The sequence below is a fragment of the Bison bison genome, unplaced genomic scaffold, assembly GCF_000754665.1.
Source record: "Bison bison bison isolate TAMUID 2011002044 unplaced genomic scaffold, Bison_UMD1.0 scf7180017864531, whole genome shotgun sequence".
NCBI lineage: Eukaryota > Metazoa > Chordata > Mammalia > Artiodactyla > Bovidae > Bison > Bison bison.
The window spans coordinates 8,442,146-8,455,192 of NW_011495081.1; the positions used below are offsets into that span (position 1 = coordinate 8,442,146).

The window sequence follows — 13,047 nt, forward strand, 5'->3', positions numbered from 1 at the left end:
GTTACCTTCACGCTCTAAGTGCTCAGAGTCTTCCCCTCCGCTTTTTGTGGTCTTGGACCAAGCCCCGGAGCTACAGGGACCTCTGAGCTATCTCCCCCTTTCAAACAGTTTCCTACAAACTGGCCACAGTGAAGAATAGAAGGTAGGTGTGTGCTAACTCGCTTCAGTCATATCTGATCCTTTGCGACCCTATGGACCATAGCCTATCAGGCTCCTCTGTCCATGGGCTTCTTCAGGCAAGAATACTGGAGTAGGTTGCCACGCCCTCCTCCAGGGGATCTTCCTGACCCAAGGACTGCACCCACATCTTTTACATCTTCTGCATTGGCAGCCAGGTTCTTTACCACTAGCACCACTTGGGGAGCCCAAGAATAGTAGGCAACACCGTCCAATCAACCAGGGGAATCTGAGGCTCTTGACACAGCAGAGGTTGTGGGAAAGACAGAGCCAATAGGGTCAGAGCTGAGTGGCAGTGCTGGCCACCAGCGAGTGGGTGATCTGGGGCAGGTATCTCAACTCCCCAATCCTCCGTCTTCCTCATCTAGAAAATGGGAGAGAGGCCTGTTTTGCAACATTGCTGGGGATTAAGTGAAGAGGTGCTCAATTCTCCATAGGGGTTCAGTAACCAGTGGCTTCTAGGGCTCCCTTCAAAGAGGTTCCACGAGCTGCCCAAGGCTGGGCAGTGCAGGGCTGGAGCAGAACCTGGCTGTCTGGGACACCAGGTGGCCTCTCCTGGTTCTGGCAAGGGCAGGCCTTGCAGGGGACAGACGGAGCAGGGCTGACAGATACCAAGCGGTGCCCGCTGGGCTGGCTGGCTTTGCCTTGGGCGGGGGTGGTGTCAGCACACCACCAGGTGACTTCAGTCCATCTCACCCTTCCTGACTGGCTGCTCTGGAGGGAGCCGCCTTTCCAACCCTCCCAGGTTTCCAGAGACTGAGCCTCCTCAGAGACCGCGCTTGAGCAATTAGGCCAATCCTACCCACCCCTCACCTGGGACCAGGTGTGAAGGGTCCAGGCTGACCTCTCAGTCTCCCTACAATGTGGGTGTGGCGGTGGCTGTTGGCGGGAGGCTCTCATCAGTCAGACAGCAGCTGCGGCAGCGCTGTCTGAGCCAGAGCACCAAAGCAGCGGAGGAAGACAGAGACCTGCCCGACAGGGTGAAACTGGGCACCAGTCCAGACAAGCCCAGGGCACGGCCCTGCAGGTCGGTCTGGGTCAGGGTGGAACCCTGCTCAAGGGCTCAGGAGGACAGCCACTGAAAAGCGGGCAGGATATGGCAGCCAACCTACTGACTACTGGCTACAGAATCTCTCGTATAGGCCAGGACTGTGTGGACAGCAAACAGGTCAACATGACCCCTGCCCTTGAGGGACCCACAATCCAGCAGATGGCAAGGGTGTCATGCAAACTCCCAGGAAGGAGTTTCTGGAACCCTGCAGTCCTGAGGAGAGAAGGAGTCTAGGAGCCGAGTGGCAGTGTTGCCATGCCCCGTCCATAGCTTCCACTTCCAGGCCTGCCCTGACCCTCAGCCAGCACAGCTACCGGGGCCAAGGTGGGCACAGTGTGACTTGGCTGAGCGGTGTCAAGTGACAGGCGAGCAGTGTCAATCTGAGTCTTCTCTCAGGAACTGAGATGCTGAGAGACTATGGCTGCTAACGGGGAGGGGCAGAACCAGAAGGACCGCATGGTATAAGCCATAGAATTCATGAGGGAGTAAGAACAGCTCAGGACTGGAAGGATGGTTGGAGGAAAGAAACACATCTGTGCAGATCTGAGCACATCTGCACAGATTCCAGATTCCAGCACAGCCCGAGACTCACCCACAGAGGCAGAGAGGCCAGGCAGGCCTGGGATCATTTGGGCCTGCATCTTGTTCCCTAAAATCTCAGGTTAGAGCCTGCTCACTAGAGCCTGCTCCTTGGGGCAAACCAGTTGAGTCTCTGTCCTGCTGACCCAGTGAGCTGGCCTTAACCAGTGTCTCTGGTGTCTCTGATCCCACTCAAGACATGTGAGGCTGGGGCTACGCTTGGGGTTCAGCCCATCTGGCAAGCTGGGGGCGCATGGCACACCTGGCAGGAGCTCACCTGGACCACAGAGATATGTCCATGCAGCACAGCAAACGTCAGCGAGGTCCAGTGACGGCTATCCGGGTGGATGGAGGGGTGCCTGGGAGAGTTGCTTGGAACCTGGGAAAATGCCACAAGGGATCAGTGTTTCCAAGGTGAGTGACATTCCTGGGTGGGTGACACGAGGCCTGAGCTAAGGGGGAGCCCTGCAGGGATGGTGGCCAGGAGTCAACTCAAGTGCTTTCTATATTCGATTGGCAACGTCTGCCTGGAGTACCTTGTGGACAAGGCTCAAAAGGATGTTCAATTAGTGATGTCTGCCCTAGGCAAAGAGATGGCAGAAAGGGAACACTTTATGCCTCGGAAGGAGGTAGAGCAAGAAGCGTCTGGAGATGGTAGGGATGGCTGGGGACTAATTTGATAAAAGGGGAAAAGGGCTACAGTAACAGAATCATGGCCATTCTCTCCAGTGGACTCCCCTCTGAGCTCACTTCTCTGGCAGAAAGCCCGAATCTTGAGAAAAAACCATCTTTGCTAACTATGATCTCTGTGTATCTTATATTTCCAGTTCTCTGAGACACATCTACTCTGTTGTCCAAATCATCACAGCCAGCATGGATGATGACGACCTTGGGGTGTTCTCTCACTGGGTTGGGGGCCCAGGGCAGCCCTTTGGGGCTTTCTCACCTGGATGTCCAAGTTGGCTCCAGCATCAATCAACATCTGGACCATGGCTTCATCCCCAGCAGCACAGGCATACATCAGTGGCGTCATACCCTATGTGAAGCAAACACAGATGCTAAACTGTCTGGAAATACCATGTGAGGACACGTGTTCCATAGGTGTCTGCCCTGGAAACCAGATAGAGGTCTCCTGCTTGACCAGCTGCTCATCTGGAACAATCTTGGGCCTTGCGCTGGACAGAAGGGGCTGGGCCGGCCCCTCTCAGGCTCAGGGGACATATGACACCTGAAGGATGAGTAGGGGACATTTGCATGAGCACTACAGGTCACCAGAGGGGCAAAGGGCACAGGCCCTACAGCCAGACTCCAGTACAAAGGCAACCCCTGCTGTAAACTTTGTACAAGTTACTTGTCCTCCTCTGTGCCTCAGTTACTTTATCTTTAAAATGGGAATAACAACAGTATCTACCTCACTGGGTTGCTGTAAAGAGTATGAGTTACTATGTATAAAGTGCTTGGCCCAGCTAAGTAAGGATGAGCTAACTAATTAAAATAACACACCACCACCATCACGGCTGCCATGCTACACTGACATATCCACATCCACCCCAGGCCCTGCGCTGGTAAATCACCGTGTGAACTGCTTTACATGCATCATCTCACTTAGTGACCATACCATCCCTATTGGGGAGGTTCTGCTATTATCCCGGCTTCACAGATGAGGAGCGGAGACGGGGACTGACTTGCCCGACAGTCACACAATTTGTAAGAGGATGGACTCAGATGGAACCCAGGCCTGCATGAGCCCAGAAGCTCTTCTCCCTGAGGCGTCTCACACAGGGTGGAGAGGTTGACGTGAACGTCTCTTGCTGTGAGCAGTTCTGAGCTTTTCTGAAAGCTGAGGCCCAATCCCTACCCGAATTTAGGTGGGTGGTTAACAGAGCCACCCCCTGGCCGGGAATCTCCTCTGTGGCCAGTAACAGCAAAGGCCGCAGTGGAAAGCACTATTCCACAGCTGGATGCTGGCAAGCGTTTGTCTGGAGCCCCGCGATGTTATTTATTAGGTTATTTGTGTGTAGACAAGATCTCCTTACCTCATAAATCCTTGCCTAGCGCCCAGAGATAAAGAAATGGCCCGAGATTAATCATGGCTGAGAGGTCTATCTACCCCACAGATCATTCTATAAACACCGAGGCTGAGGGAACAAACAGGACTGGGGCATTGAGAGAAAAGCCACTGAGTGAGAACCTGACTTTGTTTAATTCCCCTCGGCACAAGCTTGACTTCTTTTTTCTCCACAGGTCTGTATGTGATTCAGACTATAAGCCGTCGACACGTCCTGTAAGGAGAAACTACTTTTTTTTGCATGTTGGTCCCTCCCCCTAAAGAGGTTAAATCAAGAGACACTGATGAACAGATTTCAGGGATAATCATCCTATCGACACCAACAGACATGGAGGCACCTTTATGGAGCATCTACTAGGTGTGATGCAGAAGTCTAAGGGGCAGGCAATTTGTTATCCCACAAGTTGGAGGCGAGGAGACAGGCTCAGGAGTAAAGCAGCTTGTCCGAGCTGCCACAGCTACGATGGGAGGACTAAACTCCAGCCCTGTGAGGCTGGCGTCCATGGGCTTCCCCACCCTGCTGCTGGAGGAGGAAGACATCTCCCCCAGGATGAAAGCCCCGGAGCTCGCGTCGACAGAGGCACCTTGGGGAGATATGACGCCCAGCCTGTCACCTCCCGGAGCCCTCCTGCAGCAACTCCCTCAGCCTCGTGGTTTCCTGTCCCAGCACATGCCTGACTGTCCCGCCCCGATGCTCTGGCTCCCAGCATCTCCCTTCCCTGGGATGCCTTCCCCCACTCCTCTCTGCTGCATCCACCTCCCACTCCCTCCCTCCAGCACGACTCAGGAAGAATCCTTCCCTGACTGCTCCTGCTTGACTTGCCAAAGTCCACTCTGGCTTGGGTTCCCCAGGCACCTCATCACAGCCTCTGCCGTGTCAGCATCTCATCCGAGGGTGCCACGTGACCTCTACCTGACCTCTCAGCTGCCGTTTAACTTCCCCCAACCTTTCTTGTGGACTTCTAAACTACAGTGCCATTACCCTGGGGAAGCTCACGCAACTGCATCAGATAAAAATTGCATCTCCCACAGGTGGGGAAGGGCCTGGGGTCGGCCTGCTTGGGTTCTTCTAATCCCAGCTCTGCTCCTCATTAGTTGTGTGAGCTCTGTACCCCAGGCTCCCTATCTATAAAATGGGGATGAATCCTACTTTACAGGGCTGTGGTTAAGATTAAATGAGTTAATCTGTGCAAAGTGCTTAGAACACTGCCTGGAACACAGGAAGTGCTGTATAAATGCCAGCTCTTCACAGCAAAAACAAAAACGAAAGCAGGTCAAAAAACTCCGGTCAAAATCTGCCTAAAATTCCTCCATCGCCTCCAACACTTCCTGTCCCCTTTTCTGGCTTCATTTAATGCATCAGCACTTTTCACTAACATACTCTGCATTTCATGACTTTGTGTTTCTTAGCATCTGTCTCCTCCTCTAGCATGTTAACTCATGAAGGCAAGGATTTCTACTGGAGCGTGGCACACAGGATGCCCTAATACAAGTCTCAGTGATCATTATCCCTAGCTCTCTATCAAGCTGATTTCTCTGGACGTTCTCCCAGCCCTGCACCATCTGGGACAGCCTCCAGCTTTCCAGTGAGGGGAAGCCGAATGCCCGTTACAAATGATTTACAAGGGGTGCCTGGGAAGTCTCTGAGTTGGCCATCTACGTAGACGGCAGAGCGTGATTCGGGAGGAACCCGCTTCTTAGAAACACAGCTGAGTGGGCGGGTCTCAGGCCTGGGACAGAACAGACTGAACCACCGGTTACCGCAGTCGCACATCACTGCGGACTCTGGTCCTGAGCCTGCCTGGCGGAGCACTCGGAACGCACCTGGTCATCCATGGTGTTCACCCCGTCGGGGCCCAGGGCTTCGATCGCCTGGCTGATGAGGTCGGTCCTTCCGCAGTTGAGCATGCGGAAGCCCAGGTCCTGGTTGAATTTTTCAGTAGCCGCTCGGGCATCCAGCCTCCGGAAGGAACTGAAACAGCATTCGGGTCTGCGCAGAGGAGACCAGGTGTTCAAGTCTGGCTGTTTCTGCTAGGACATGGCCTCGCTACAAGAGGTGACTCTGCTGTGCTAGGCTGATGTGAGGCGTGAGCATGGTGTGGACGGGGAGGACAGGGAATTACCATCTAATCGGCTGTGACTGGCCATGTCATGCTGGGTGACAGGAAGAGCACACGCTTCGGCTTTTCTATAAACATGCTAAAGAAGTGCTCTGAGCTCTTGGGAGCTGTCAATGATCAGAAATGAAATCCCCCACAAAATGATCTCTCAGGGGACTTTCTGAGGTGGAAGAAGCTCTGGTTGGGGTTTGGGCCACACAGAGTACTCGGCTGTGTATTTTTTTTGGACGGAGTAGGCTGTACTTGTTCTCAAGAATGGTCATTGAGGCCAAGTTCCAGTCCTCGATGCTCCATCCTCTCCCCTCCGTGCTTCCTGGTGAGGCCCGGAAGCACCAAAGAAACGGCAGAGAGTGGACCAGACTCCCAGGTGCAGCCAAGCCATCCTACCAAGGACAGCCATGGTCTGCAGAGGGTGAGCCACGGGCTTTCGATAGGTGGCTTTTGCCTGGAGCCTTGATTGGGCCACAGAGTAGAAAACACGTGTCACAGGATGAGGTCGTAGCATTTACAATGGAGACAGAAGAAGGGGAGGGCAAAGCGAGGCTCTCCCAGGTCAAGGATGGCCAGGGGACCGTTCCTCTGGAACAACTTCAAGAGGCCAGTCCAACACAACAGAGGCACACTGAGAAGGAACTAAGGACCCAGGCTTGGGGCCACACGGGCCTGGCTTCAAATTCAGGCATGGTCAGCTTGCTAGCTGAGAATCTGTGGGCAAGTTACTGCTCCTCCTGATCCTCAGCTTCTCCAGCTGTAAAATGGGCATTAAAGCCCCTTCTTCTCTGAGGTTGTCAAAGGACGGAGAAAAAGCATATAAAATAGGAGAGCTCAGCACTGGCCTGCACCTAGGAAGTGCTCCAGAAAGTGGTGGCAACCGCAGGGAGGAGGGCCCACTCTGCTGTGTACCCCAATAGTCCCACTGTGAGCGCTCTCTCACCCAAAATGCAAATGGGAGTCTGCTCTGTGCCAGACCCATGGCTGCAGAGGACACACTGGAGAGCAGCCCAGGTCCAGAACAGATCGGTTCTAACAGGTGGGCTCACGAAGAGAGCGCCTTAGAGCAGATCCAACGAGTCGGCTGCAGCCCCTGCTTTCGGCTCCCTCCTGATCCAGGAGAGTGAGGGAGCAGCGGGTTTACCCAGGCCTTCCCCACCTCACTCCTCCCCGGTTCCATACTTGAGCTGCCGGGGCTCGCAGTCCAGGCCGGGCAGCAGCAGCCGGGCCGCCTGCCGGATATCACCACTGTCCACGGTGAGGCTGCGGCGGTGCTCCGCGTACGTGATGGCCACACGCATCCACTCCATCAGTGGTGGCAGCAGCATGAAGGGCCTGGGGGGCGGCAGAGAGAGAGAGGGTCAGGCACCCCCTTGAGCACCCCCTCTCAGGACAGCCATGGAGGCTGGGCCCACCCCCCATAGAGTCATGAGGTGTGGAGGGGACCTGACCTTCCTCCTCAGGGAGACCCTGATCTGTCCCCTTCCACAGGAGCTCTGTCAGGGCTTGGAAGGAATTCCTGTCATGGGCCACGAGCAGAGCCTGAGGGCCTCAGGTGGCCCAAGAGGAACTGGAGACTCTTGCCCCCTCCACAGAATTCAGGCGGGCTCTCCAGGGTGCTCAGGGGCAGAGGAAAGAGTCCCACAGACCCTGGTGTGCTGCTGAGCCCCTTCATCACCACAGACAACACCCCGTGGCTGTTTCCTTCTTTACCTGTGAGACGAGGTGATCCCCACTTCTCAGGACGACTGGAAGGCCCAGTGAGATGACGCATATCACACTATACATGCACGGCTGACAGCCGCTCCCTCAACTGACCCCTGGGCTGAGATGGATCTAGTCCCTTCCTGTGGCAGGCTGGCGGCCCCGGCCTGGTGCTCCAGGTCCTCCAGGGAGGGAGTCCTGGGGCCTATGTCAAACCCAGAACCCATGGCCATGGTGTGAGGCGGCTAGGAGGCCAGGAGACGCAGCTCAGCAAGGCTTCGGAGCTACAAACTCAGGGGGCACCTGCCGCGGGTGTTTTGTGGGCCACCAGGGGGCGCCACTCACAGGAAGGTGACTATGGCCCCCTGGTGGAGCAATATGGTGGCTCTGCCCCTCAGGGCCGGTCCCTGCCCTTCCCACCAAGCTCGACTCCTGTCTGTCTGTCCTCTGCCTGTTCTGGTCTCCAACAGTGAGACCTCAGAATGCTCCACAGCCCAGCAGACCCCACGCTGCAGAGGGGCCCTGACAGCTGGTCTTGGCTTCATGCCTGCCGCCGCCGTCCCACCACCCCCCACCACTTCCTATGATATCCTGGGCTCCTCCTGCGATAGGTCCCTGCTGTCACCATCTTTCCCTCAGACAGGCAGAGAGGTATTCTGTCCAGGAGGAAGACCTCCATCCTTTCTCCTCAGCTTCTGAGTAAACCACCTGCAGGGAATGTCCTCACGAGACTTCTCTAAGGTTTCCAAAAGCTTAGGTCATCTTCAAAGTTTTCAAAGCTTCTCTCCTTGAGGGCAAAGGACGCCTTTTATTTATTTATTTAATAAGATAATAAGATGGGGTTTGTAAAAGTGGCTCATTTGGAAGTTATTTTGATGTCCTGGTTCTGGCATTCTGAAAATACACCTGGATTTGAATCATTTCACTGGTGCACTGTGTGATTAGTCACTCAGTCATGTCCAGCTCTTTGTGACCCCAGGGACTATAGCCAACCAGGCTCCTCTGTCCATGGGCAAGAACACTGGAGTGGGTTGCCATGCCCTCCTAAAGGGAATCTTCCCAACCCAGCGATCGAACCCAGGTCTCCCGCGTTTTGGGTGGATTCCGTCTGAGCCACCAGGGAAGCCCAAAGTGTGCTAACTGTACCAACTGCTGCGATGACAAGGTGGCCAAAGGTTGGGAAAGGCTTGTAGCCCTGGACTTCAGGGATGCTCAGATCATCACCCCAACTTACTTTCCAGCCCTGACTCAAACCTTTCATCAGGACACATCAGACCACCAGACATTCATGGTTCTCAAGCCCACCCTGGCTGTCCCCACCTCCTTGAAAGAATGAACCAGCTCTCACCTCTGCCCATCCAGATCCTCTTTATCCTTCAAGGACTGGTTCCAGTGCCACTTCTTTCTAGAAGCCTTCCCACATCCCTTCTCCAATGAAAATACTCCTCCTTCTCCAAGATCCCTTAGAACTCTACTCTAGAATAAATATGTCTCATGTTCCTGACTAGACTATTTCTCTTTACACAAGAATGATGCCTCCACCATCCCTGGTTCTCCAAAGTATACCCAGCACAGGGCCTGGACACAGCAGATCCTCAGTTAAGTTGAATACTGAAAGGATGGCTAAGCATCAGGAATGTGGCAGAATACACCCGAGTTTTCAGTTCTGGACCAAGTCCTCTTTCTGCCCAGAAAAAAAAAAAAGACATATACTTTTCAAGGGCACAGTGTAGACTAGTTAAGAGTGGGAAGCCAGGACCCTTAATGGGGAGCTTGTAGAATCCAGGAAGGAACCGCAATTCATTTCTGAATTACCCTCCTGTTTATAAGATCTTCCTTGGTTGTGAATGCCCATTTGAATTCCCCCCAAATATTTTGGAATTTTACAGTTCTTATACCACAGTGCTGCAAGGTAAGCTTAGAGAAGCTACGTCTACATATCAGTCCTTCTGATTCAAGGGGAAGGCTTTATTTAATCCACCAGCACTGGAGACTGAAGCGTAAACAAAAAGATAGTTCACAGATGTGCCAGCCATTCTTCCCTATTGTGGCCAACAGCCAAAACAAAGAGCCAAGTGTGGCCACAAATGCTCTCAGCAGCATCTCCCAGCTGCCCTACGGGAAATCCGAGAGGGAACTCAGGAAACTATGAAGTCTAATCAGATGGTGTCATGATTCATTCCCCAGGCTTGTGCCTCTTACAACTCGGCATGTGAAAAGATAGAATATTGGTAACTGGTGGGCAGATACTGGGGACTGGTTCATTAAGCCTCCAATTTACCAACTTAGCTGGAGAGGTGGAAAACTGAAAACTACATTTCCCAGACTCCTTTGTAATTAGACTTCACCATTAAGATATAGCTGCTTGAGATCTGATAAATGGATGTGAGGCGGAGGTCCCCTTTGTGTCTTCTTTGCTTGGTTCTACTAGCAGACCAAGTCATAAAACATGAGGTATTACTTTCCCCCTGTCGAGCATTCCCGTGTCCATTTCCCGACTTCCTGAGTGCTTCAGAGACAGCAGTACTGCTACTGAAGGCAACAGCAAAACCTCTCGACTCCAGCTTTAATCCTGAATTACAGTTTCTGGGGTTGTCTCAGAGGGAGAAGCCCCCCAATAGCAAGTTTTGTATTGTTCTTGGTTGGAGTCATTCCTGGAGGTTCAGTCTTAGACCTGCTCCTTGAGCCCACACAATGATTCTTTTGGCACACAATTCCCTGCATTAAATCCCTTCCTGTTGAAAACACCCTAGGTGTTTTCTCTTCCCTGAATTGTACACTGATTAATATTCTCAACATACAAAAATACTCCAGGGTTAAGGCTACCACTATGCCTCTGACTGGTGCCCACTTGTCCACATCCAAGGCCATTGCAGCCCCCCAAATAATCCTTTTGGGCCTTTCTCCTTGGCCCACCCACCGGCTGACCTGTGGCCCATAGGAAAGTAAAATGACGTGCAATTCATGGACTTTCTCAGTAACATCCTTCCCTTGGCCTGTGGGCTCCAGGCTACTATTTCCTTTCAGGTTATTTCATCTAGCCCATTGGGCATGCTGAGAAGCTGGCCTTCATTACTGGACATTCTGGAAAATCCCTATAAAAACTCCCATCTGTACTGGCCACGTCTGTGTTCTAACACGGGGTGAAAGTGCTCCAGAGGAGCAAGGCTGGGAATGATTGGCTATGCACCATCCCCAGGGTCTCTCCGGTTCCAGAGGAAAAGGCCCGCTTCCCTCTTTTTGCCTTTTCGCCAGGCTGTGGTTGGCCGCAAGCCACTGCCTGTCCCGTGCTGGGCCTGGTACCTTGGACCAGTGGTTCTCGAGTGCTTTGGTCTCAGGATCCCCTTTGTACTCTTACAGATTATTCATGCTCTCAAAGAGCTTTTGTTTATGTGTGTTGTTCTATCGCTAATTACTGTATCCGAAATTAAAACAGAGAACTTCAAACCTCTGAATACATAGGTTCACATTCTGTCAGCCATCAGAGTGATACTATGCTTGTTTGTCACACAGTCTCTGAGAAACTCCCCAGGAACTTGTGAGAAAATGAGTGAAAAGGCAAATAACATCTCATTGTTATGGAAATAATGCTGACCCTGGGGCCTCCTGAGAAGCCTCTGGGACCCAGAGGGTCCCCAGACCACACTGAGAACTGCTGCCTCAGACAAATGCAGCCTTGCCCCAGGGCAAGGCTGCTCTCAGGCGTGGGGCTGGCATCCCGCCCCAGTCCAGTCAATTCTAGAATGGTGTGTGGTGAACATGCACACTCTTGGCTTAAGGATCTGAGGATTCCACACCGAATCTTCATTGGGAGAAAATCCTAGTTTCTAGAAGCCACTGAACTGAGTCTATAACCTTGGGCATATCATTACCTTCTTTGGGCCTGTTTTTCTTTTAAACATGGGGTTAGGTTGGTGGTTTCTAGACACTTAGCATCATGAGAAACCCTTTTGCTGTTATTTCACAGCCTCCATAAGATGAAAGCTGTACCTTCTGTACAGAGGTCAAGTACACGGGCTCTTGAGGGAGACTGCCCTAGGTTGCAATCCATTGCACTCTTGATGAATTAAACTATAATCCTGTGCAAGTTATCTTCTCTCTCTAGACTCAGCTGTCCCATCAACAAAATGGGTACCAATAATAGGGCCACCTCACAAGACAGCCAGAAGTATGTACATAAAGTGCTTAGCACATGGTAAGTTCTTGGTAAAGGTTAGCTGTTACTATCATTTTAGTGTCTTTTGATAGAGAAAATACATAATAGCAGAAAAGGCTGCAAGAATCTATTAAATGCCTCAGCTCCAGCCTTCATCAAGCCCAGCCAATTCCCTCTCCAAACCCCCCAACCTTCCTGCAAGTATAAACATGTAAAGCTTGCAAAAGCCTGCCAGCGAGCTGCCCACCACCCACTCCACCCCAGCTCATAAAACAGAGCAACAAACACAACCACTATGTCGAGTGTGATCTGGAGACTGTTTCTGGCGGTGCAGGGCCTCGGCCGTCAAGAACCCTAGACCGGGGAAGGGGCAAGGACAACACAGACCCAGGAGCTTTGGGGTCATGAACAAGCGAGGGTGTAAGGGAGTGGGCATGGGATACTGTGAGGGACCTGCAGTCCTTGAGGACTGCTGGCGGCTTAACCTCGGAAACACCACACATACACTTGCAAACACATCCGGTCGGGCTGCTACTGTGACAAACAAGGCCACTTAAAAGGGTCACCAACTCCAAGCATTTGTCTTTGTGTGCATAAAATAGCAATTCATGTCATGTGGAGAACTCGTAAAATATAGCAAAGAGAGTGGGCCTGTAACAGGAAGTGGGGTGAGGAGGAGGAAACAGAGGCCGCGGGAGGCCCAGTGTCTCGCCTAAGGTCAGAGAGCCCTTCAGCAGCAACAGGGAGACCAGCTCCAAGCGTCGTGACTCAGTTTCTCTTTTCCCTCTTTAATCAAACAATTGAGCCTGAGTATATCAAGCTAACAGGCTCACAAGGCCCCTCACCAGGACCAGGCCTGCAAAAGCCATTTTTTCCCATTAAAAAAGAAATGAAAGAGAATAAACTTCTTAAGGCCTTGGTTTTAAGAGGTCCCTGCAGCCTGGAAAAAAAAAAACCAAAAACCAAAAAACAAACCCTGCCCCACTCAGCAAGCGTATGATTTATTGGGATTACAGTCCCATAAGCGGTGTCTTAACAACATGAAACAGGAAACGCCTCCAATTTCCAGCTCAAAGCAGGCTCTGTTCTTCCTTGAGGTGGGCAGGGGCCTTGGGGAGAGAGGCAGGTTGGCAGATGGGGCACAAGCCTGGAACTGGAGGCCCAGGCTTGATACGACCTTGTGCCTCTGTCCCCACCGGGC

General features: G+C 52.5%; 1 protein-coding gene across 1 annotated transcript in view; it reads right to left on the reverse strand.

The window, feature by feature from the left end:
• The window catches only part of ABTB2 (ankyrin repeat and BTB (POZ) domain containing 2), a gene marked incomplete at its 5' end in the record, with an annotated part of 185,313 nt that overhangs the window by 14,676 nt on the left and 157,590 nt on the right, over positions 1-13,047 (reverse strand). Inside the window, 4 exons of the mRNA XM_010831838.1 lie at positions 2,085-2,186; positions 2,754-2,843; positions 5,700-5,865; positions 7,169-7,321. Coding sequence (XP_010830140.1) covers positions 2,085-2,186; positions 2,754-2,843; positions 5,700-5,865; positions 7,169-7,321 — 511 coding nt within the window. The remainder of the gene's footprint in view (positions 1-2,084; positions 2,187-2,753; positions 2,844-5,699; positions 5,866-7,168; positions 7,322-13,047) is intronic.